The sequence below is a fragment of the Chelon labrosus genome, assembly GCF_963514085.1.
Source record: "Chelon labrosus genome assembly, chromosome: 7".
Classification (NCBI taxonomy): Eukaryota; Metazoa; Chordata; class Actinopteri; order Mugiliformes; family Mugilidae; genus Chelon; species Chelon labrosus.
Window position 1 is genome coordinate 23,939,494 of NC_140343.1, and position 27,619 is coordinate 23,967,112.

At 41.0% G+C, this 27,619-nt stretch overlaps 1 protein-coding gene across 1 annotated transcript in view; it reads right to left on the reverse strand.

Annotated features, from left to right (window-relative positions):
- The window catches only part of naaladl2 (N-acetylated alpha-linked acidic dipeptidase like 2), a 372,313-nt gene that overhangs the window by 117,200 nt on the left and 227,494 nt on the right, over window positions 1-27,619 (reverse strand). The window contains exons 9-11 of the mRNA XM_084547593.1: window positions 24,165-24,257; window positions 9,933-10,120; window positions 6,688-6,816 (exon numbers count right to left, since the gene is read on the reverse strand). Coding sequence (XP_084403719.1) covers window positions 6,688-6,816; window positions 9,933-10,120; window positions 24,165-24,257 — 410 coding nt within the window. The remainder of the gene's footprint in view (window positions 1-6,687; window positions 6,817-9,932; window positions 10,121-24,164; window positions 24,258-27,619) is intronic.

The window sequence follows — 27,619 nt, forward strand, 5'->3', positions numbered from 1 at the left end:
TGTTTCCTTACATGTGGGTGCCCTGAAGGACACTTATTTACGTCACTGAGAAGGTACCCAATTATGCATGTCAGTATGTTATATTAACGGAAGGATTAGAGAGACTGTGACATTCTGTATAGAGGCACTGTAAAGGTCACCAGATCTTGATTTAACCAATCATAATGCTCATTAAGGTCAGTAAGACAGCCATGTATGTTATTCTGCAGGCACGTGAAAAGGCTGCTCATCATGTTTGCTCCACTGTTGCAGGCAGCAATGTTCCTGTCCTAAGAGGACATATTTTATGTTACTGCATCCGAGTTTGATATATTGTCTTTCATCGCGTGCTTACATGTTAATATCAAGTCACTGTGAATCAAGCCGAGCATGAAGCACAATTAGAGATACAATCTGGTTGAACTTTCAACATGTTTCAAGGGATATGACAAAAACTCGGATTGCATTCTTATCGGTCTAGACTCACTTGACAGGATTACAAATCACGCTGTTTATTCCTAAAAGGATTCTGCATCAAAAAAACTACCTAGACACAGGTGGGTGAGATAGAGTGATATCAGAGCAGATCAAGTCAGACAAATACACCAAGTTCCTCACCAGGTTAAATATGCCACAATGGGAATGAACGGTGTACTAGAAACACTTACATCTAATGGGGACAGAATTAAGCCAATGAGTCACTGTAAGAAGCTCCGATCCTCGACCACATTGTCAAACCTACTGGTATACATCTACCAATAAATGCTCTAGATCTATTCAACCCCATGTAGAGATGACTTAGACACTAGTAGCTCATGATCTGGAAGTGACAATTTCTGAAAATTTAGACCTCCTTTATATGTAATGGCAGCAGCAAACCAGATAACCCATGTTATTCCAGAATCAGTAAACACTTAGTGGTGTTCAGGAGGAAACTGTGGAGGACAGTCCATGACAGCCAGGACTGGTCTTTGTTGATTTTCTAGCCATTCTTGCAAAGCTCTGAAGTATTTTTGGACTCCTTATCCTGCCGCAGAAGAATCATTTGGCACAAAGATACAAATCAGAGGGTGCAGTGTGTCTCTGTAGAATGGATTGCTGCTTCTCCTTGGTCAGGTTGGAGTTAATTTGGTGCATGTGTCCAACCCCAGTGTGGCAAAACACCCCTACAGTTGAACTGAACATGTTACACTGTAGGTTTGAGTCACTGCAGTATTGAAGTCTCTCCTGCTTGTCTCCTTATATAAAATAAACCCTTCTGCCAAAAAAAACAAAAATTACTTTTCTGCCATCATCCACAGTGACATACTGGTATGTCTTAGCCCAACTGGAGTGTTCTAATATTTCTGTTCTTGGGTTTACTGATGGTACTTGTCCTCTAAGACACTACCAGACAGCCTCCTGTTGGTGCAATGTTCTTCTGACGGGGTTAGGACTTTTGGTCTCACTAATCAAAGGACACAACTGAGCCAGAATGCCATTCATTGCCCTGTTACTTCTTGCCATGACACTGATAATGAGAAACCTACAAATCAGAAAATATGACATATTTCTGAAACAGTTTTCGTCTTTTGGATCCCATTATATATTGACTTGGGACACAAGGCAGTAGGGAATTATACTACATTGGACGCATGGCGGCACCAGGTACTATAAACAATGTATGTCTCCGCACAGAGTTCACAAGGGTTTAAATCACAACACAATGAAGAATTTGCCACTGTGGTCTTTTATCAGTCTAACAATGTGCTGTCCACTGGTGACCATTTGTTTTCAAATGGAAGTACCAGCTACAAGCCACCCACACTCAGACGGGAAGCTAGACACACATACATCTCTGGAACTATACCCAATTAAAGCACAAGGTCCTCTCCATTTGTTTTGTATTCTTCTAGTCACCTAAGCGCCCCTTGTCTCTCTCTTTCTGCTCTCTTTTCTCTTCCTCTTCTATCTTTTCTGTGAATGTACCCTCTGTTACACCCCCACCCCCACCGCCTGGTGTAAGTCCCCCTCAAAAGGAGCATCTAGTTGTATTATAATTGGTTCCCAAGCACCCATTCCAAAACTATCAGTGCTGCAGCATCTCGGTTTGGAAGACAGGACCTAGCAAAGTAAGATAAGTAGCAAGTATTATGGCCATTGTGCAAACATGATTAATGATAAGCTGAGACCTGCTTCTAAATATTGGGAGTTGGGGAACATACCTGGGGCAACCCAGACACACTTGAGATGATGAATACAGCGATAGAGACTGACTGTACCACAGAGATACAACTGCCACCAAATGGACAATTATATTGGAGGCGAGACGAGACGAGATGATAAACAAAGGGGTTTTGGTGTGTCCAGCAGTACTCTGTAGAGCTGTAATAACTCATTTGGCCTTTTTGATTGTTAACAAAACACTGGTTGGTGCTGGCTGGGAACAAAAGGGTTCTTAACACAGTGCTAAAGTGGCTGCATGGAAACATTTGAGCATGTTGCCCTAGAGAGCCGATAGAGGTGTCAGATCAGATTCTGTTGTATATTGCACATCAGTAGAATAATTATTCATTATTTAAAGATGGTTCTACAAGAGAAGATACATTTTTTAGTGTGAAATGGAAGACATGGGTGAAATACAACATATCTAATTCATTTAATCATTAAATCAATCCCTAAAACGTAAGAGAAGAAACACTACTTAAATATAAAATAATTATATACCATACATTTCTAAAACAAAAACACATTTAGTTGTATTATACATTTGTTGAATGAATTTCTTAATTTCTGAGTGAATTCCTGAGCCATGCAGCAAAATTAGTGTGTACATAGATTCACTTTTGGCAACCCAGGAGCTGCTCTCTACTCGGACACTTCAGACTTTCCTCTCCCACTTCTATTGGGGGTGTATTGGTATAGTTTGACCTTATGTGACTGGACATCTCTCAACACTGTCGATGTTTTCCACACTCTCCATTAATTAAATGTGCCACTTCGCTGACTTTCAACCTTATCTCTATTTATCCAAATTATAGTGTGAACAATGTGACTCGGCTTCAAAATCTATACTTCTTCTTTAGGAACTACAAGTTCTTTCAGCTTTGACTTATAGTCTTCTCTAGACCCCAAAATGCACAGCTTGTTGTTGTGACAAATGAACTATGTCATCAACACCGAATATTGCATAACTTAGCTGGCCAGCTATAGGGTTAATTATTATATTTACTCCACACACAAATGTTTACTCTCCATTTGGACAAAACTGTGCTGGAGGCCTACTTTACGATTCCAAAACTAAATTGGAAAAGACAACCAGACCAGCAGGACCGAGATAGCAGAGGTTCATTGATTAACATTATTTATGTCTTGTAATGCTACATGCTGTCAGCAGACTAACAGTTACAGGCAAGGGTGGTGATACAAAACAATGTTGGCATGCTTCATTTGCAGTTTTCGTGGCTTCTTCTTCCTCTTTTTGTTGTGGAACATAAATAGTGAGGTAAAGGTATTTCAGGTACCTTAACTTTTTGGATAGAGAGCTGGCTGATTTGAAACTGTAACCTTCACAAGCTGGGCAGGTTGTTTGTGTGCTGATACATGTAGGCATCACAATAATAGCTGTGTGAGCAGGAAAACTCTCTGTCTCTGTCGCTTTGAACATGCTTACATGCTTTGAGTTCTTATAGATCATACTGTTAATGTCACTTCTGTTCAGTTACATAGGAAATGCCACAGCACAGTGGTGTGGTGGTTAGCACTAATGCCTCACAGCAGGTTCTCCCTGTGTCTGCGTGGGTTCTCTCCAGGTACTCCGGCTTCCTCCCACTGTCCAGAGACATGCTGATTAGGTTAATTGGTGATTCTAAATCAGCCGTAGGTGTGAGTGTGAATGATTGCCTGTTGACTGGCGACCTGTCCAGGATGTACCCCGCATCTCGCCTGATGACAGCTCGGATAGGCTCCAGCGCACAGAAGTGAAGTATATGAAGAAGGGAGTATATTGGTGCATTTAGGAGATACAAATTACATGAAATTTCTCTCATGAGACTGACCAGAAATGGAGAAAAAAAAAAGAATGAATGAAGTGGCCTTTCATACCAGGTGAACAGATACACATGTTGCTCCATATGTGCTGGACATTTAAGTGCAGTAGCTAGTTGTTTATTTACCATATCACATAATTATAAATCATCATCATAAATTATTGCCAGTCCTGTGGACAGCTACAGCTTTCCAGGCATTTAAGGTTTTACGCCAGAAGTAAAGACCTGTGACAATTCAGATACTTTGAACTGTATATACTGTTTTTTAATGCACACATTCTGCTGTGCTGCATTACTAATCGGAAATTATTACAGAATACTACTTTTTTGACGTGCTGTGGAATTCTTTCAGTTTTGATGTGCAAAGCAGCGCCAGTAGAAAGAAGATGCAAGCAAGAATAGAGTAGCTTCGGTCCTCTTGGGACACCAAGCTCAGGCTGATGTGAGCATTTAATGAAACAATCATCTCACTTTGATTGCTGGGATATATTTCAAAAAGTCAGCTTTTCAGGTACAGCGTGGACATAAGGAGTTATATGTAGGCAATTACATTCACGGTGGCAAGATTTGAGTCAAGTTCAATTAAATATCATCCTCAGGCAATGAAGAGAAAGCCAGTGCAACTAAAGTGTATTCTATACAAGCTCTCATAAATGTCTTCCTTTTGAAGTATTTACCACACAACCAATGTCCCATGGGTATACAGTAAGAATAGGGTCTGAGTACAAGGTTTAGATAAGTTTTTTTTTTTTTTTTCCCTAATTAAGATATTTTATTATGACATATTTAATCATAATAAAGTAGAAAGTAGAAATCCCTCTCTCTGTGTCTCCTTCAGTCTCCTTTTTGTATGGCTTTAACAGTGGCTGTCTGTAGCTTCATTACAGCTGAATGTGACAGGTAGACTGGGCCATTTCTGCTAATTACTTCATGGTAGAGCAGGGGAATAAAGTGACATTGAACTCTCCTGTCTGTCCACTTGTGACCTCCTGTAACTTTTCCTGAACCCAGCAGGAAGTTGGATCTTGATGGCTGACTAATCTAAAGACACAAATAAAAATACTATAGAGCATGACCTGAGGAGACAAAGACCGAAGGAAGAAAAGAAGAGAGAGGAAGTTTTAATGAGGGAAATAAGAGGGTGTGAGATCCAGAGTCTGCTGCTGATGAAAGAGGAGATTAAGAGGTGATAGAAGAAGAGTGAGCAAGGTGGGGAGAGAGGGATGTAGTGCTTAAGGGAGAAGGAGAAAAACTAAAAAAAAAAAAAGTGGAGGCGGAGGAAGGAAATGAGAGAGAATGGTGATGAGGTATATTTTTTTTTATCTAATTTTTTTTTATTATTATTTAAAGGCAAAAGTTTTCCTAGTTTAAAGAGATGGTAAAAGTTGGGGAGAACATGTCTGCAAGGGCTGATCATATCTGCAAAACACCCCCAGGATGGAATGAAGAGACAGTTTGGGAGGCTGAATCATAAAGCTGCTATTCTTAATCAGTAGAATGGCCGCTGCAGAGGGTGCGTGAATGTGAAGTGTGGGATGGGGTAAGAGGGAACTTAGTTTTATTTAGATCATACCAAGAGTGTTATCCTCCCGCTTTCACAGGAACAATGTGGCATACTTTCAAGAACAAAGTCGCTCCTAGTTCTCGGTATGACGTGTCACACATTATTGTTTCAAGTAGCATGTCAAACAGAGCAAGAATGAAAGAGGAGTGCAACGGAAAGACAGAGTGAGGAAAAGAAGAACCAAGAGAGACTGAAGGGGATGAAAAATTGGGACACTGAGGTAAAACAAGCATTTTATAGGTAAAAGAGTCAAATGCAGACTGCAGGCACATTGCTGTTTATATTTTAAGAAGCTAAGGCTGATATTAGCTATTATTATATTTGGGCTGAATTAGACGAATAGTCGTACTTGCAATATCTGAGTCGCGGTTAGGTTCACATACACCAATCAGCCACAACATTAAAACCACTGACTGGAGCAGTAGATAACATTGACCATCTTGTGACAATACAATGTTCTGCTGGGAAACTTTTGGACCTGGCATTCATTCATGTGGATGTTACTTAGACATGCACCACCCACCTAGACCAGACCAGGCACCCCCACCCCATAGCAATGACACTCCTTGATGGCAGCAGCCATCCCCAGCTGGATGCAGCCTGACACACACACAAAAACGGTTTAGAAACAACTCAAAAAACCTGAAGAACAGCACAAGGTGTTGACCTGGCCTCCAAATTCACTAGATCCCAAACTGATCAAATATCTGTGGGATGATCCACAGAAGCCCCTCCCTTCAAACCACTGGACCCAAAGGCCCCCACTAACAAGATTCTGTTGCCGGACACCACAGGATACCCTCAGAAGGCCCATGTCCATTCTCTGATGAGTCACAACTGTTTAGGAGGCTCAAGGGAGACCTACACAATATTAGGAAGGTGGACATAATGTTATGCCCGATCGGTGTATGTTTGAACACATACTGTTGGAGGACTATTTACTATAGATACTATTTAATGGGAGGGAATGTGTAGGAACTACAGCCATTTTATTGGTAGGTTGCAGTGATGTCAGCAGCTTCTTTCTAATTACCCTGTAGACTGTACATCTGACATGATTTGTGCTGCTTTTAGCTGCAGTGAAATGCAGCACAAGGAGTTGGATGTAATAGTTACCCTCTGTATGTCTGAAGTGAGTTGCAGCAGTGTTGGGGAGGCTGTAGCTCGGAGAGTCTCTGTCCCTCTGACTGGAGCGTTCAGACTGACGTAGGCCACCGCACTGCTCTGTAGGACAACGCTGTTATCCTGGAGGGAACACACGCACACACCCACACACCCACACACACACACACAGGTTATCATCATTTCATATTCATTGAATAATTGTCATCATTAAGTTCACAAAAACTCCTTCCAGCCTGCCTTGATTACTGCCCTTGTCACAGCTTTATTGCTTTGCACTTCTGTTTTCGGCTTGCAGTGTAATTTAATTTTCAGATGCATCCGATTAAATCTGAAATGAAATATTAGGCCAATCTGACAGTTCCATGAAGAATACATAGGAGACCATTTTACAAATAATATTGTACTAAGCCTGAGAATGAATGGGAATTACTATTTTAACACAGTCTGACTGCAGCAGTGGGGGATCATAGTCATCGTCATCATCATAATTATTGTTATTATTATTATTATTATTATTATTATCATTATGTCATAAAAACTTCCAGTTTTATATGAATCGAATAACGTCTGTTTCCCCCCTTCAGTTCTCTTTCTGTTTTCTTTTTTTTTTTTTTATATCAAATTTGCTTGTTCAGCATTTTTTGTTTTTGCTTTTTAAATTGAAAATCAGATAAACTCTAAAACCAAACCTGAAATACTAAAAGGGACTAAGACCCCGGAACTGCTGTCTAACTTTAATTTACAGCAGGATTTGGAGAGGACCAGTTTAAGAGTACCAATGTTTCTTCATGGAAAGACTGAACCCACAGGATGAGGAGGAGACAAAGCTTTCTTTACCACTCACACTGTACGAATAAACTCTCTTTCGTTGACTTGGTTGTGGTGAAGAGGCAAATGTATTATGTATCTGTACACAGCCACATCTAAACAGTTTCCAGAAATTAGGTCAAAGTTGAAGTTTTCAAGATAAAGAGAGGGTCTTAAAAAACTGCACCAATAACCATGGCAACGCTTGAGCGCCCTCCTCACAGATGATAAAAGCTGAGTCTGCAGCTATCGCTCTCCTATCACTGTTCCTTCGTCTCATTTTTACTTGTTTATCATTTTTGTTCATAACTAATCACCAAGTTTTATTTGGTTCAAATTTACTTTTCCCTCTGACTTGCGTGCACACCATTGTTCACATCAGTTGACCAGGGGCCACTGCCAGCTGTCTGTCTGCTGACCTCTGCTTGCCTACAAGCCTTATCTTACACGGGGTTGCTCTGCCTTAACCTGCTTTATCAATACTGGAGCTGCTAAGAATCGATGGAAACTACTGTCGATTCACCTGGCCTGACAAATGCTGCATGATGGAGAGGAGTCCTCTGGAGAGCTGTGATACACTGACCCAATATGACATTGTGGCTCTGAAGAGAATCCAGCATGTAACTACGACTAGGTAGGCAAAATCACTCAACTTCGGCTGTGTTGCGACCATAGTGATGTTGATTCAGTTTTGAATTCCCAAATGTTTCTCCAGCTCATCACCACACAACTTAAAATCCCAGGTCTTCCTTCTACATACCGTTACCTTCCTAGTAGTACATGTCAGGTTCGTCTTTAGTGTTTCCTGTGATCGCCTGCTTGTTGGTAACTCTGATGCCAGCCAGCAGCTCTCCCTCTGGAGGATATTTCCACTCACTCTGGTTCTCATCTGCTCGCCACACTCCGACACATTGTTTACTCCAAACTGAGACAGACTACTACTTCTCACAGTTTGAAACGCTCCTGAACTCTGGTTTTCAATAAACTCACTCAAGTACACCGTGGTTCATGTTCAACATTCTTGGGTCCTGCCATGCCATGCCATGATTAAATTATTTTAATGCAGTCATTGCAATCGGCGAAGGTCCCATTTCAAAATAAATGTTGTATAGTGCTTATTTGCTACACTATCTTAGGAGAAGAGACAAGGACAAAAGTGTATAGACTGTCTTTCATTCTCATGTATAGTAATCAGCCATAATTATCTTAATAGCAGAGCATCCTTCTTTGTTCATTATGAGTGTGTTCTCAAGTTTATGTTCATCCTGTTTTATTGTGAAGTAAAGTGGCTTTTACTTTGAAGGAGTAATGGGAAAAAAATGAAAGAATTAAAATGAACAAGGTTAAGAAAGTGTCTCCTAAATGAAGAAAACGTGATGTTGTTTTGTTTAGCATCTGGTTTTTGTGGGTTGAAGGTTGGATAATGTTTCATTTAATTAACAATACTGGGTAACGCTACCGTGCTCTTCATAGATTTTCTTGTATGCTAATAAAACTGCTACTGTATGTTAGATCAAACGCACCATAATCCTGCCACACTTAACAGTTGGTTAAATTAAGTTTGCTTGCAGAGAAAAAGGCAGTTTTGTTTAAATGTGTTTGCGGTAATTCCAGTATATAACGTGAAGCATGCTGAAATGAAGTGATTTAAGCTCCATCCCACGTGACTTTGCATGCATTCATATTAACGGTAATTATTCAAATTAATGTTGAGTCGAAAAAGGTTCTGATAAATTTAAGGAGTGTTCAAATGGGATTTTATTATTAGAATGTATCACGCACCATAGCTAATGTTCAGAGGATTATAATATAAAATAGAATTATAAGCACGATAGAGAATTTTGTATTAATAGAAGACAACTAGTGGTTTGTGTTTGAGATGTTAAAGGATGGTAATATTTAGTTTTTATTCTTCTTCTCGGTTCTTAGGATGTGTCAGTGCGGTCACGGCGTGATCAAAGTGAGTTTGTGCAGCAACAGCATCATTAATAAAACTTTTAGAATCATCAGTTGAAGAGTTAAACCCTCATTGAGCTGAGTACGCCACGAAAGGTTTAGTAAAATTCCATCTAGCCAGCACTCTTGTGTCAGCACAGGCTGCTGCTGCACGGAATCATCCATCAACTTCATCTTTAATATGGCTGCTGGAAGTTAACTCACTAACGGCTTAATTGCCCTCTGACAAAATGAAAAGGTTGCTCAATGTGTATGGTGATCCTTATGTGATATGTATTGTACTATATATATATATATATATATATATATATATATATATGGGTGTGTTTGTGTGTGTGTATAATATGTATCTTTGATGGCACTGCCTGGTTTTAGCTTCTCTATTTTCACATCGGCTTAAATCATCCCACAAGATTCTACCTCTGACCTCAAAGCTGACATTTAATAAAGCAGATGCTCTTGTGCTTGCTGACCTTTCCCCACTCATAGGACCCAATGTTCCCCAGGGCTGAGCCTCCCCACGAGCAAAACACAGTGGTACGGTCCGGCACCCATCCTCGCTTGGTCTGCTCGGTTAGTGCCGCAATGAGCTGATTCATAATGGCTGAAGTCCCACTGCCCTGGTCGCTGTCATGACGACTGCCGACCAGCACATAGCGATCTGAAAATGAAGCAGAAATGGAGGCTATTTTCTTTCATTTGAGTATTCATTTATGGGAATGCAGTTATTAATATATCATACAGTGTGTATAAAGGAAAGAAAGTGAGGAAGTGAAGTGAGTTCATGAAATTATTTAACTTCTGGAGATTTAATCAACTTTTAGATGGGCCCAGTGGATCCTGGAATGCTATAGTTTCCCGTTCTTATTTAGTGCAGTGCTGTTCAAGGTCACTTGTATCCGGAAACTCATAGAAATACGTGTGTTGAAAAAAAGGGAAATTGACACTGACTTCTTTCATGAAGTGACTTTCAGTGTTTGGATGCACGGCATATGCTTCACTCATCAGTACACTGGTGTCACTGAAATTGAAAGCATTGATGTGCCACAAAAATGGACAGGTTGTACTGGGAAATTGGGTTTTAAGATTGAATTTGAGTAATCAGCCACAGTTGTATTAACCTATGGTAAATAGTTCAGTGTAGCGTCCACATTTTATAAATGAATCTGTCTTTCAGCAGGCTTATTGGGAAAGTTGACAGTATTAATATGTGTCTATGTATGCACTACAGATTGGAATCAAGCATGTTCCAAGTTGTTCAATCCAATGAACCTTATGCCTCAGACCCTGGCAGTTTTTTTTTTTTTGAGCAGTTGTGCATTGCAAAGCAGGAAATAAAGAAACAAAGTGCTGCAAGAGTGTCACTCTTCCGGACTGAGAAGTATGATATTGGGGTTAAATATCCTGTGTTTTCCTTTGTCTAACAAAAATTATGCAGTTACGGATTTTAGCTCTCAGGCTACAACGTGGACAACTTGCCTCTCAGGGGCAAACCACAGAGAAAACTGATCAAGAATCAATAATGGAATCAGACAAGAAATCGGACTATTAAGCAGAACTGATAATGACACTGAATATTACAAATATGCAGACTAATTCATTCCAATTCTTTATAAAGAGAACATATAAAGACGATGGGGGAAGCAGATCTGTTAATAGGAGTCAGCAGCAGTGTTTATGTCAAACTCAAATAGTAATAATAAAAAAACTAAACTGAAACAAAAGAACCCTGCAGCCTCACTGCAAGTTGCCACCTTCGCCAATGGCCATGAGCTGAGCTAAACAAAAAATAGTACTTGCTTTTTACTATAGGGTAAAAACAAAGGTTTTTCTGTCACAACAGACAAATTATGTGTTTTATGGACGGGCACACAAACCCGACAATTAGTGCACATCGTACAACGGTTAAACGTATCCTCCCACAGACTCACAGTGCAAGGTCACTCACTGTTTGGATAAACCATTGATGCGTGCCTGTTGCCACCATCACACACATTTTGCCAGGGGCACCATCTGTATATACCGTATTTTCCGGACTATAAGTCGCACCAGCTAAAAAATGCATAATGAAGAAGAAAAAAACATATATAAGTCGCACTGGACTATAAGTCGCATTTTGGGGGAAAATTAATTTGATAAAATCAGAGACCAAGAACACATTTCATCTTGAAAGGCAAGTTATAGTAATAACAATAGAATATCGAACAACGGGCTGAATAGGTGTCTGGTATGTTAACGTAACATATTAACAGCTATTCCGATAACTATAGCATAAACAACATAACATAACAAGTTTACCAAACTCTCGATCTCACTCCAAATCGCTAAATCCATTGAATTCTTCATCCTCTGTGTCAATACTACGCCGCCGCTATTACGCAGGAGTAAAAGGAGTAGCAGATACTGGCACACAAGCGTAGAGCGCCCTCTCGCGGCTGTCAGTGTGAAAATAACGAACACGTGAAATTATATATTTTAATATATAAGTCGCACCTGAGTATAAGTCGCAGGGCCAGCCAAACCATGAAAAAAAGTGCGACTTATAGTCCGGAAAATACGGTAATGTTTACATCTCATCATTCCTTTTTGGCTTTGTTTTCATTCAGAGGTAAATGGTAAATGGCCTTGCTTTTGTATAGCGCTTTTCTACCTATTGGTACTCAAAGCACTTTACAGTCACTGACACATCTACCCATTCGCTCACACAAGCACACACACATTCATACACCAGTGCCATGCACTGGGAGCAACTGGGGGTTCAGTGTCTTGCTCAAAGACACTTCAGCATGTGGCAGATTCCGAGGACCGAACCGCTAACCCTCTGGTTCGTGGACAACCCGCTCATACTGTGTGTAAGGCTTGACTTTGGGGGCAGTTCCAAAAGCAGGAAGCAGGAATATGAGTTAGACAAATACCAAGGATTGGCTGCGGCTTTTCCGGTTCTTTTCTAGAAGAACTAGAACGGATGTGGAAGGGCAAGTCGACAGTCGGCAGATTCCAAGGACCGAACCGCTAACCCTCTGGTTCGTGGACAACCCACTCTACCTACTGAGCCACAGCCGCGAGAGGACTCCAGTTTACAATGTGAATTAAAATGTGTGTGCTTTAAGAATGATTTGGGTGTCTTTCAACGTCACACATTTTCCTTTAATGTGGTCCTTTACGGCCTACGCTCCGCTGTAGACAAGGAAACAAGGAGTCACACAAAGCAAGGTGCAGACGTAGTATATCAGGGCAACTAATGCAATTTCCCTGTAGCTATGCAGAGAAACAGAATTTTTGCCTTTACATTCAACCTTTACTTTTGAATCGGACTCAGAAATCAGCCGCCAGTAATGGCCATTTTGCTAACAGCATTGTTTTTCCTCTATCTAGGACAACCTAATGCACAGTGATTAGGTCAGCAGTGAGGACATCTGTGGACAGCTTTTTATCCAGCAATCAGTGGTTACAAAGGTTGTAGCAAACGAGACATCCAGCACACAAAATGACATGCTGTAATTTGTTGAAACACCATCGCTAGAATGGCAGTGTCCACCATGATTGTGTTGTAATGCAGTACCATAGCAGGGGTTACGCTCATCCAAGGGCACCAATAGGTCACACCAAGTCAGCAGCAAAGTAGAGATAGGAGGAGCACCAACTCCAGAGGTAGGGATTGTTTTAGGAGGGTCTTGTTTCCTTGTGTCTCTGCCTCTCTTCTATCTTTCCTTCCATTTGATTCAGCTCTTCATCTGACACACGTTCAGCTTGAGCCCCCACCTCCTGACACACTACATCCACCTGTTGACAACCACCCCCAGTAAACTGCCTGGCCACATCTGCACCTGCGCCCCTCTTCCCCCAGTCATTATACCAACCACGATCGCACCATTTCCAATAATTATGGCTGACCATCAAATGACTTGCAATTGTCCTCATGGGATGATTTAGCTTTTAAGTTCCTAGAAGCGCCGCATTAACAAACCACCAAGCTGGGATGAATATGCAGGTGAACGTGTCAGTCAGCAAGTATCCACTGATGGAGATCTCTAAAATAATGGCTGTTTCAGGCAGGACTACAATAAGACTCGTCATGTTGAATAGCTTTTGGAAAGTTGTCCTGATATACAGTAGATATAAAAAGCAGATATACACACCCCTGTTAAATGCCAGATTTTTGTGATGTGAAAAAAATAAGATGAATGAATGAATGAAGGGCGGCACAGTGGAGAGGTGGTTAGCACTGATGCCTCACAGTTCTCTCCGGGTACTCCGGCTACCTCCCACCGTCCAAAGACATGCCCATAAATTAATGAATTTTAGGGGAAGTAAAAATAAAAAAAATGAAAAAAAAATGTAGTTACATAAATGTGCACACCCTTGAACTAATACATTGTTGAAGTATGTTTTGATTTTATTACAGCAGTCTATTCAGTCTTTTTAGGAGTCTATCAACATAGCACATCTCAACTTGGCAATATTTGCCCACTCTTCTTTGCAAAAATGCTCCAAATCTCGCAGATTGCAACGGCATCTCCTGTGCACAGCTCTCTTTAGATAACTCCACAGATTTTCAATAGGATTCAGGTCTGGGACCAGACTGGGCCATTCCAAAACTTTAATATTCTTCCTTTGAAGCTATTCTTTAGTTAATTTAGATGTATGCTTTGCGTCGTCGTTGTGCTGAAAGATGAAGTTCCTCGTCATCTTCAGCTCTCTGGCAGAAGCCTGAAGGTTTTGTACCAACCTTGACTGGTATTTGTTCACAATTCCCTCCACCTTGACTAAGGCCCCAGTTCCAGCTTAAGAAAAACAGCTCCAAAGCATGATGCTGCCACAACCATGCTTCAGTGTGGGTATGGTGTTCTTGGTGGCGTATAGTGTTGGTTTTGCACCAAAGATACCTTCTGAAGTTAGTTACGCCAAAAAGTTCAACCATGGTTTCATCACACCCCAACACATTTTCCCACATGCTTATTGGGAGACTTCAAATATGTTTTTGCAAAATTTAGCCATGCTTGGATGTTTCTTTGTAAGAAAAGGCTTCCGTCTTGCCACACTACTCCATAGCCAAGACAAATGAACATGGGAGATATTGTAACATGTACAACACAGCCAGTACTTGTCAGAAATTCATGCAGCTTCTTTAGCCTCACTGACCAGTTTTCTCCTTGTCTTTTCATCAGTTTTGGAGGGATGTCCAGTTCTTGGTAATGCCATATTTTCTCCACTTGCTGATGACTGCATTCACTGTGTTCCACTGTGTACATCTAATGCCCTGGAAATTCTTCGGTAGCCTTCTCCTGACTGATACCTTTTAACAATGAGATCCCTCTGATACTTTGGAAAGTCTCTTCTTGACCATGGTTTTTGCTGTAAGATGGGACTAAGAAAATGTCAACTAGAACAGCTGAACAGCTTTATTTTGGGTTAATCAGAAGCACTTTAAATGATAGCAAGTGTGTATGTAACGAAGCACAGTTCGTTACTTGTAAATATTGCACATGGGTAACCGTATTAACTTGCACAATAACAACTTGAGCTTTTGAAATAACTGCACATTGCACTTTAGTCACGATAGCACTTTATTTGCCAAGATTGCACGGTACATTTTGCACATTGCTCATTTGAACATTTTGGTACAGATATTTAAATGACTTTATTTATTGAATGTTTAATGAGCTTTTAAGTAACGTCGTGACCACGGATGATTGCGTGCCGTCGGGCAGGTGCGGGAGTGCGCATTCGGCTCCGCCCGCAAGAGAGGGAAGTTAAGCTCCGCCAAAACTGTGCGTATAATTGGAAAGACTAAATCATAAGCATGCAGGAGTAATTGCAAAGAAATGTGGGGCAAAATCGTTAAGAGGTAAAGGTGCAATCGGGTGCAATAGCGAAAGAAGTGTGTTGTTTGTTTAACACTTACCTGTCCAGTCCGTGTCTTCTCCAGGGTGCGCGGCCAAAAGATTCCCCCGGCGGCACGAGCACGGTATATACGTTCCGGGAGAGACCAAGCGGCAGGACAGGAAGTGGGGGAATTTCTAATTTTGGTGTTCATTGCTATATTTTGTATTCATATTTATATATGTGTATTTTTGGTCAAGATGGCAGCAAATATTGGTTATTGTAAATGTTATGGGTTATTAGCAGAGGAGATATTTGTCATTGGTAAGACAGCCAGTTGATAATATTTTAACTTACCTCTGAATGGATTAGTCCAGTAATTAGAGCCGGAGACACAGTACTTAACGCGCCATTTACAATCTGTCTGTGTTGCAGGTCTGATCTGGTTGTTGCTGCTATGTTGCTTTTGGTGTTAAATAAATGTAACGAAAACTGAGAAACCGGAGTCTGCTACTTTTCTCGGCATCATCCAGCCGCTCAAGGGTCATCCATACCACAGTGTACTGACTCCTATTTAACATGAGTCTGACTGTGGTCAATTCTGAACACAGCCACATCCCCAGTTATAAGAGGGTACGCACACTTATGCAACTGCACTATTTTAGTTTTTTATTTTAACTTCCCTCCCCCTAAAATTTTTCATTTTTATTTTTTTTCAATTGAGTTGTACAGGCTGTAGGTCACGTTAAAAGTGGAAAAAGTTCTGAAATGACTGATTTGCTCTTATTTTTTTCACATCACAAAAACCTGGCATTTAACATGGGTGTGCATTAGTACTTTTTATAGCCACTGTATGCTGTTTGCAAACAATAATATTAATACATTGGAATGATTCTCTAAGCAGTTCAAAACCCAGAATTCGTGGAACTAGTGAAATCAATGTTTTCTTTTGATACTGTGAGGAGACTATATAAACCCAGCCACGGTGATCTTAAGACTATTTATCTCCTGTGAAGTCTGTACAGGGACACATTCCATCACTGAGGAATTTCTCAACATTTTTCATGTCAACTACCACTTATTCTTGGAATGCTGAGGCTAAAACATTTCCCTTAGATCTAAGCATGTTTTAAAGAACGACTCCTTTTTGTATACTATATACTATACTGCATACACTAAAAAGCACACTTTTAATGATTCTGATTAATTTCCAAATATATACACTGTTGTATCAAGTACAAAGAAGATGTGAACAGTGGATTGCAAAACTAAACAGTAAATAGATTTACACAATCATGCACAAATGCAGTAGTGAAGCTCGGTGGAAGTAGCACAAAGGCGTTCGCGAACAGTCTGAAAGTGTGGTTTTACAGACACACACACGCAAACACGAATGCTTCAGGCTTCTTTGTATGCCTTACATTCTCCAAAAAGACAGGGTGATGGAGTATGGATGTGCAAAGAAGCTTCCTGCAGGCAAAGAGAGGAACAGAGCAAACCTCATCACTGCAACACAGAGCACTGATGACTTTGTATGAGAAAAGAGGTGCTTAGAGAAGCCTGCTAGCTTAGCCCAAGAGTCTGACAACATATTACTGCACTGTGGAGAGCTTCTGGGGTAAATTACATTGACGATTACCGTAAACCACTTGGTTATGTGTATTGTGAAAGAAGAGATTAACACACGGAAGGTTAAATGAATCATTTATAAGAAAGAGGAATTAAAGAAAATATCACTGAGGACATAAAGTCATGTTTTGCTGCCCTTAGGCCAGGACAAATTATTAACTGTTCATCAGGCACCACTGTGGTTCAGTGTCATTGATGGTGGAGAGTTTTCTTTAGATTTAATCAAACAGTTAGACCATTGGCCAGCGTTTTGGTTCTTCCCTGGAAGCTATAAATGTTTGCTAAAAGCACTTCTTCATTCTTTATAACACAGGGTTACTTGTCAAATTTGACTTGCATGTACACGATCAAGCATAACATTGTGACCACCTTCCTAATATTGTGTAGGTCACCCTTGTGCCTCCAAGACAGTTGTGACTCATCAGCGAATGGACATGGGCCTTCTGAGGGTGTCCTGTGGTGTCTGGCAACAGAATGTTGTTAGTGGGGGCCTTTGGGTCCTGTGGGTTGAGGGGAGGGGCCTCTGTGGATCAGACTTGTTCCAGTGCATCCCACAGATACTTGACCTGGCCTCTAAATTCACTCGATCCCAAACTGATCAACACCTTGTGCTGTTCTTCATGTTTTTTTGAGTTTTTCCTAAACTGTTTTTGTGTGTGTGCCTCTGTCAGGCTGCATCCTGCTGGGGATGGCTGCTGCCATCAAGGAGTGTGGGGTGGGGGTACCTGGTGTGGTCTAGGTGGTACATGTCTCAGTAACACGAATGCCAGGTCCAGAAGTTTTGGATATTGCATTGTCAATAGATGGTCAATATTATTTACTTCTCCTGTCAGTGGTTTTAATGTTGTGGCTGATCGGTATATCATATTGATTTTGCAATTGCTCACCTTTGTACTTAGTCGAGTGTAGGGGTATCACAAATGTTATGTCTATGCATTTAACCTTGGTCTATTAGTTTTCTCTTAGTTACTTCTACAGTGCAGTGGAAACTTAACTATAAAGGGTTAAGTATGCTTCAAAGTAACTAGCTGATACAAAGTGTCCTGTGAATGGGTTTATTGGAAAAAGTGTTTTGAATGCTCACACTCAAAGGCTGGGCTAAAGGTATGGCATCTTAGAGACGGATGAGAAGTTATCAATCCTAAAAATGTGGAAAGACGCTCAAAGTGTTGCCCTAATACCGGGATTACCAAACACTCTGTAAACTGAGACTGTTTGTTGGATTATCTCTTTCAGACAGTTACAGATACGATCGGATGGAAGCGTTTCAGATAATCTTCAATGATCCAACGCACACAATGCCGACTTCCAACAGGCGGTCATGCCATGTTAAGAGTGCTGCAATAGTGGTTAAACTAACATCTTTTGATAAGACACTTCACTGCATAATTAACAATCAAAGGGTTATGAAAGAAATATTGAAAGAGAGAGAGCTCAACATCAACACCATTGAGCCATTGCACCTATTTGCAGCCCTTTCAGGCCCTTCCTACCTTTTTTGAACCTGTTTTGTATGACTGCTTGTATAGCAATGTATATTTATGAGCTTATTTCGTGTATTTCGTAGTATAGACGACCACGCCTTGCCTCTGGCTCAAAGTACAAGGTAGCTTTGATGTTCCAGTGTGCATATCCACAAAAGCAACCAGTGTCTCTAGATTTATTGTTACTCTGTTTGTGTGTGTACAGGCAAAAAAAAAAGTACAGGGTTATTTCAAAATGGCCCATTGCGAACATGCATGCATATTCATTCTGTTTAGGGTTAAATGTGGAACAGGCATATGATCAAACGGCAACAACCAGTTAAAGTGTCGCTCCCTCCGAAGATTTGCGGCCCTTATTATCTGCTTTAGTGGCCCATTATGCCTGCTTAATATCACACTGTAAATCAGCGGGGCAATTTTCCACTAGTGAGTGGGCAGAACAGGTACAGTAGCGTCACATCAGTGGAGATGAGTGTAGGTAAAGAGGAAGGCAGCGGGGGTGAGGCCAGGACAAGATGAAGGCTATCCTCTACAGCATGACAATTAAAAAGGGATAACGGCAGCGAGCGCTAAGCAGAAACTGCTGGGTAGCCTTGTAATTAAAAGACATCATACTGAATGTTTGGAATGACCCAAGCTGACACAGCCATGTAGTGAGAAGAAGAAAAACATGTTTTGCATGTACAGCTCCAGAAATCCATTTCCACCAACTTTTTGCTTCAGGAGTTGGAAAACGTTTAGAAAAATAAATAAATAAAAATTAAAATAAATAACTGTAAATGGCAGGCGGGTGGAGTTAGAAACTAGGAGCTGGTAGAGTGCAGTGCAGAGCTAAAAAAAATTAGGAGACATTTTGACCGCTGGGTTCATAAGATGCATAAGATGAACACAAACATGACTGAACGTTATCTTCTGCCTCTCTTAGTACAGAGTTTGTTATAGCAGTTTTAAATTAACATGCTGATAATTATTATTATTTTTTTTTTAATGATTTCAACTCAAATAATTAAAAGTTTGGCCCTTACAATGTCAGAACATTTAGATAAAAAAAATCCCATTACAATATTCAAGAGCAAGATGGTATTTAAAATTCTTGTTTTGTTCAATCAACACTAAAAAAAATTCAAAGATGCCTTAAAGGAGAACTACAGTTTTTTTTACAACCTGGACCTTATTTCTGGCATATAATACGATCATTTACTGACCAATATAACTTTGGTGTCATTTTTAGTCCTTTGGAAGACATTTAGCTCCAGTGGAGCGCCACGTATATCCATATCAGGGATGGGCAACTGGCGGCCCGGGGGCAGCACAAGGCCCGCGACCTCACTCGAAGTGGCCCTTAGGTTACTTTTTGAAAATTATAAAAATGTGTCCTATGCGGCACTGAATCAGTTGTAATGACACAGTTGGCCACTAGATGACGCGTCCAATGCAGACGCCGCCTCGTGCACGCTTCCACCGGGTCTTCTCTACCAGTGAAGGAGAGACATTGAGCCGTGGCTAAGAGCGGAGGAGAGAGAAAACTTGATCGAGAAAATCGTGTCTTTCAGGTGAAAGGAGGTTGTCTGTTCACAGAATGTAAAGGCGAACCTATATGCTTAGTCTGCTTAGAGACGCTATCTGCCATGAAAGATTTCAATTTAAGTCGCCGCTACAACACGTTGCACAAAGCTAAATATACTTTGAATATGAGTATACTGAAGCTGCAAGGGCAGCTATCGTAGCGGACCTCAAATCAAAAGTACGCAAACAACAGCGGCTTTTTACCAGTGCTATATATATATACACAGAAACACATTTAAAATGGCAGTTTTATCATATCTGGTTTAGTGTGCGGTCCTATGTGGTCCTCAGGTAGTGTCGATGAAAAATTGTGGCCCCCTCCATCATTTAGGTTGCCCATCCCATATAGTGGGTCTGCAGATTAACCTACTAACCTCTGACCTGGATGATGTCATCTCTGACTGCCACGCGCACCCTGCGCAGCTTGTTTACCTGTAATTTGCTACTGCTATTTTTTTGCAACATGGCTGAATATTTTTCCGATTCTGAGGTTGTGGACAACTACTTTGTTTTTGATGGACGTTCTTACCGTTTTGAGCCAGAGTGTATGGATGAGGAGCTTGTTGAAAGGAGGATGCGGAGGCAGAGGGAGGAACAGCTGGCCAACGAACAACAAACTGCTGCACGTCCACGAATAGATAACAGGTAACTCTGGACGCAATGGGGACTAGCACTCGCGTATCATAACAAAATATTGGTGAAATGAACGAGTTTCGCGGCAGATAATGTTATTTAGAGGCTGCGTTTCGGTGCCCCAGTCACTCCCACTATATGGATATACGTGGCACTCTGCTGGAGCTAGATATCGTCTGAAGGACTAAAAATGACACCAAAGTTATATGGGTGAGTAAACGATCATATTATATGCCAGAAATAAGGTCCGGGTTGTAAAAAACAGTAGTTCCCCTTTAAGTTCTGTTTTTGATGTAAAAAACATTATTAAATAAGCAGGGATTTCTTTTCTAACATCATCCACATGCTTATGTGAACTCAGCTTGTTTTGTGGGTTGTAATGGGTCCTATTTTATTTTACAGGCCATTTTAAAATATACAGATAACTGGTCTATATGTGTTTATTTGCTGATAGAAGTGTATCCTCAGTAGCACAATAGCACAAGAACAGCACAAAATGTTGATCAGTTTTACACATCTTTCTTTTTGTCATATGGGGAACTTTACAATAAAATCTAACTCACAGAGGCCAGTCAATTGTTTTCTTCAGTTTTCTGCCAAAGGTTTTTAATCCTCAGGTGCATCATACATGATGGCACTACTGTCTCTTTGTTACAATGAATAAATCTTCTTCTGTACCCGCTTATTCCTGTAAAGGGTCGCGGGGGTCCATGACAGAATTAAATTTTCTTCTATTAGCTTAGCCAGCATGACATGATAGTACAGATCATCATTTCCCTTTCATATAGAAAGGTTTTGATGGCAAAAAAAAAAGCCGCCCCTGCAGTGCTTGGATAATGAAAACTTGCTTTTTTTGTGCTAATTGCGAGTAGTATTACTTAAAAGCAGAACTGGAACATGAGAACGATGAAGTTATCTCAGACATATATGAGCACTAGATACCAGATTACGCTCCGCAAAAGCAGAACGGCTTAAGCTTAGGAAGCCCTGACGAAAACAGTGAAGACGCTAGATCTGTCTATTGAAACATCTGCACCGTGCTCACAACCGTGCTGCACTAATCTTCAACAAATTATCATGGTTAGTGATGTGCTGACTAATTTGGATTTGCTAGATGTAAGTTTATGAAAAGTAACAGTGGCTGGGTAGAAAGAACAGTGCAAACAGGAAGTGAAACAGCCAATGCTGAATTGCATTCAAACTATTTAAAGAGAACTTCATTAGGCTATATTTATAAATGACAATAAATAATTTCTAAATACATACACTATATTACCAAAAGTATTCGCTCACCCATTCAAATGATCAGAATCAGGTGTTCTAATCACTTGGCCTGGCCCCAGGTGTATAAATTCAAGCACTCAGGCATGCAGACTGTGAAACAAGACATTTGTGAAAGAATGGGCCGCTCTCAGGAGCTCAGTGAATTCCAGCGTGGAACTGTCATAGGATGCCACTTGTGCAACAAATCCAGTCGTGAAATTTCCTCGCTCCTAAATATTCCACAGTCAACTGTCAGCTCTATTATAACAAAATGGAAGCGTTTGGGAAAAACAGCAACTCAGCCACGAAGTGGTAGGCCACGTAAAGTGACGGAGAGGGGTCAGCGGATGCTGAAGCGCATAGTGCAAAGAGGTCGCCGACTTTCTGCACAGTCAATTGCTACAGAGCTACAAACTTCATGTGACCTTCAGATTAGCCCAAGTACAGTACGCAGAGAGCTTCATGGAATGGGTTTCCATGGCCGAGCAGCTGCAGCCAAGCCACACATCACCAAGTGCAATGCAAGGCGTCGGATGCAATGGTGTAAAGCACGCCGCCACTGGCCTCTAGAGCAGTGGAGACGCGTTCTCTGGAGTGATGAATCACGCTTTTCCATCTGGCAATCTGATGGACGAGTCTGGGTTTGGAGGTTGCCAGGAGAACGGTACATTTCAGATTGCATTGTGCCAACTGTGAAATTTGGTGGAGGAGGAATTATGGTATGGGGTTGTTTTTCAGGAGCTGGGCTTGGCCCCTTAGTTCCAGTGAAAGGAACATTGAATGCTTCAGGATACCAAAACATTTTGGACAATTCCATGCTCCCAACCTTGTGGGAACAGTTTGGAGCGGGCCCCTTCCTCTTCCAACATGACTGTGCACCAGTGCACAAAGCAAGGTCCATAAAGACGTGGATGACAGAGTCTGGTGTGGATGAACTTGACTGGCCTGCACAGAGTCCTGACCTGAACCCGATAGAACACCTTTGGGATGAATTAGAGCGGAGACTGAGAGCCAGGCCTTCTCGACCAACATCAGTGTGTGACCTCACCAATGCGCTTTTGGAAGAATGGTCAAAAATTCCTATAAACACTCTCCTCAACCTTGTGGACAGTCTTCCCAGAAGAGTTGAAGCTGTAATAGCTGCAAAAGGTGGACCGACATCATATTGAATTCTATGAGTTAGGAATGGGATGGCACTTCAGTTCATAGAATGAGTAAAGGCAGGTGAGCGAATACTTTTGGTAATATAGTGTATATAGTGCATAGTGAGGGTTTGGAAAAAAAAAAGGGTTGGACGTGGATGAAACATTTTAGCTATACCAACTGTGATGAGTGTGATTTGTTCGTAGGTATGAGCTGCTGGTCTTTTCTAACAAGCCCAAGTGCCAGAGCTCTGAGCACGAACACAGTAACATAAGTCATTCAGTTGGCCTATACTTAATAACCTCCTTCAGAGGGAGGATATTTGTGGAGCACAGGGCTGGTACATCTAGTTCCTATAATTTGCTTCGTTACTGAGATGCCGAAGTGTTGAAATGTTGCTGATGATTGCATGCCATCACTGCAAGGAAAAAATCATTTTGGAGTTTCCTCTAAAAAATGTCTAATTTTCACACTAAATGACATCACCCTATAGTTAAATCTAGTGTTCAGAAACAGTTTTAAGTTTTACAAAATACTATATATACAGAAACCTTTCATTTAAAATAGTATTTTAAATTAAAAACAATATGTGTCTACCTGCATATTTAAACTCACCAGTTAAAACAAAATACTACTGGACTATTTCTTTACTGTGCAAAGTTCAAACTTCCTAGAGTCCTTTGCTGGTCCTCTGGCAACTGCTCCCAAAGTCATGCTTGTCATTTCCCAATTTTCAGCATATATGATAAACTGAACTCACTGGGTGTAGCCTTTTATGTGACCAATACAACCAGTAAGAGGACGCACATGTTTTACATTTACTCACGTCCACTTCTTATTGGCAGTTTCAGCTGCTTGACTTCAGCCAAACCAAAGGAGATCAAGTTTTTGGATTTGGTGAGTAAATGAACTGTGTACTGCTAAGCAGAGAATTACTGGCATGAACAAGAATCTGTGCCTCTGCTGACACCTTGAGATGGCAAGAACCCAACGGTAACTACAGAACATGCCAGGACAAATTATTAACAGTCCAGCAAGCACCGGCTGTGGTTTAGTGTCACCGATGGCCTCATGGGTTTGGTCTAGCTCTGCATTTGGTTGTCACTGCTAAAACATCCAAATACTAATACTCCTAAAACCATGAGAAGATTTTTTTTTACAAACCTGGGTTCCTCCTTCCTTTCAGGTATCCCACAACGTTGTAAATCTTCTTGAAGGACAATTGGTTTGCAACAGTCAGCGTTATCTTCTTTCGCTCTAGGAAAAAGTAAAAAATAAATCCAATTTAGGATGATACAGAGGGAAAAGACAACATGTTCCAAATACTGCCCAACTCTCTCCAAAACAACTCTCGGATTGGGTCGATTTCTGGTACATGGACATGTCCTTGAGCAATTCAGTTCAAATAGTTAAAATTTTATTTATATAGCACCAATAACAATAGAAATTGTCTCAAAGGAAAAACTCCCTTTTACCAGGTAGAAACCTAGTCGTCATCTGCTTGAGGCCGACCATTGAACCCAGAGTTGATCCCAGTACTTGTTTGTCATTGTGACTGTAAAGTGAACCAACCCCAGGTAGAAAGGCTCTATTTAAATAAAAGGCCGTTTACTATCTACTCTACCAGCCCTTTGGGTCCACTAGTGGAAGTAGTACCAGTAGATTCATGGATAATTTTATGAAAATGCACCGGGTATGTACCTTTTATCCTATGTGATTAACATGATGGTCAGCTGGAGTGACACTAAAATAATTATAGACTCCATCGTGTTTTGTTCTGCTCTGATCAGCCTGTTCCTCTTTCTGTGGCCGCGTGGTGTGTATGTGGGATTTCTCCAATTACAGAGAGCTGAGGTTCTGAAGTGTAGCAATGAATACCAATCACCTTACATGCAGCTTAAAAAGGCAATTTTCTGTGCTTCCTCCTTTTATGTACACATTCATACAGAGAAAGTACAGAGAATGTGATGCTTTGTAGAACTATTATGTCAACAATAAGGTAATAAAAAAGAAAAAATCTCATTTCACTTTTTGTGATATGTTTTTCCTTCAAGCTCAAGCCCTCTACAAGAAGAACCTGGGAGCTTGAGGAACCTGTGCAGCATCTTACCTAGTACCCCACTGTTCCAGACAGATCTGCTGGAGCTCCAGTTTGGTGGGGGGAGGGTCACTGGCCCAAGTGATCCTACCACCATGTGGACAACTGTCGACTTGCCCTTCCACATCCGTTCTAGTTCTTCTAGAAAAGAACCGGAAAAGCCGCAGCCAATCCTTGGTATTTGTCTAACTCATATTCCTGCTTCCTGCTTTTGGAACTGCCCCCAAAGTCAAGCTTTACACACAGTATGAGTGGGTTGTCCACGAATCAGAGGGTTAGCGGTTTAATCCCCGGTACATGGACCACATGACGAAGTGTCCTAGAGCAAGACACTGAACCCAGAGTTGCTGCCAGTGCTTGCCACTTGTGTGAGAATATGTGTGCTTGTGTGAATGAGTGGGTACCAATAGGCAGAAAAGCACTTTGTAAATACAAGCTATTTACTTGGCATTAAAATGCGTCTCCACATGCATGTCAAGCCAGCCCTCCAGATCCGACCTCTGAGTATGCATATAAACTCAGATATCATTTGGGGCATACAGAATATTTTATCAGTGGTATTGTGCGCGCATCATGACTTGGGCACAGAAGTTATTATTTACCGATCTCCGCCCTAACGTTTTTAGAGACCAGCACAAAACTCTGGTTAGACCTCGAACACTGGAAGCTTCCATATGCACCGCAATATCCGGTAATACAGAGAAATAAAGTGATTATTTGTTTTTAAAAAGTGGAAAGCCAAGAAAAGTTGAGTGACATGAGCTGCTTTTGCCAGATTTTCTTGTGCACGCTTTCTGCACAGAGCACCACAGCGTAGCAGTCTGATATCGTGTGCAAAACAACGTGACCAGAACCAACTGAACTAACGGTAAAGAAGTACTTTCAGTTTCAGAGGAAGGCTAGAAAATCTAGAGGATATTATTGTTGTGTTTTATTTCATTTGTATTTAGCACTAAACCAGCTTACGCACACACATATTTGTATGTCCATTAGTATCCACATCCCTCTTGAATGCAAAGGGTTTGGGTTAGCTCCATGTTATCAACCTTAAATCAGCCAGTGAAAAATAAGGAACATGAAAATGACCTCAGTTAGGAAACCTTCATATAAAGCTCTGCAACTCCAAGTGGCTCTCACAAAGACAGGAAAAGAAGACACTCAAACACACCGAGTGCCATATGATGCATTTGACAGGGCGGTCACTGGGTATTGTGTCTGCCAGCTCGACTGCCTTGCTGGACGGCTGTGAGCTCTAGGGGGGCTGATGGCTGGATATCTGAGGGAAATATAGACGAAGTGCCAGTAAAGATGTGAGGCAGGGGCTCAAACTGTGTGTGACAGAAGTCCCCTGCCTACAGCCCAGCGCTACACCATGACAGCCCACTTTTCCAGCTACACCGCCGCCGTCCATCCCTCCCCGCCGTCCTCTCTGCTTGCCCTCTCGCTCCTGTTTAATACATTATAAAAATTCACTGCTTTCTCTCATAGGCGCCACATAACCCATTTATCACTTTTGACATTGGCACAAATGACTCCGGCTAAAGAGGAGGGATGGGACATGTGGCCCGTTTGTGTATTCAATCTGCAGACGTACGCACAGAGAGCGGGGAGAGAGATTTGTCATAGAGTAATTCTCCCTCATGATGAATGGGTTTACAGATAGGGCTGCTTCTACAGGTAAGAGGTGACTCTAAGTTAAGTTTTGAAAGTTGATGAGACTATTTAAAGGCACTGTGTATGCTTTCCACAAGCTAAATGTAATGGAAAACCTATTATTCCCAGAGATTGCATTATTTTTAACAACAAAACAGTGAGTAACAATTGACAATGTGTCCTGTTTTTTTTTTTTTTTTTACCATGTATTGAGACTCAGATTAATTGTGATGTCAAACACACTGTTACACTATTTAGCACCATTTACCAAGGAAGGAGACTACAAAACAAGTCATGCAACTGTCTTCCAAAATGACCTACGGGAATACTTAAATAGTCAGAAATTTCACGTTAGTGCATCAAGTACAAATCTGAAAATGATTAGATTAGCTTCATTTAGTTTAGGTAACAGCTTAGCAAAAAGGTACAAAGATCACTACTAGTCAGTATTTTGTCTGATTTGTACTTGTAAAATTGTGGTTTTGTATGGCAATTATTTCTTAGTAAAAAAAAAAAATAAAAAAAATATTGCAAGCCCAACCCCATATGAAGTTAGCCCAAACACTCTGATTCTGATTGGCCTGTGTATACGTATGTATAAGAATAACTAGATTTTTCTGTATTTTGTATCCTCAATATGAACCAAGCTTCATAAATGGGACACTGGCACACATGTAAGCACGATAAATGTCTAGACAGAGAGTTCACCACTTTGTTCCCGAGTGAAATGGTGACTTTTCCTGTAGCGTGCCAATGACATTAATGATTTTTGGTGAAATGTCTCCATCTCTGTCAAATAAAAAGGAAGGTCAAACTTTCTGTTTCTTCAGCAATTTGGTTTATAATCAAATAAATCCCATCATCCTTA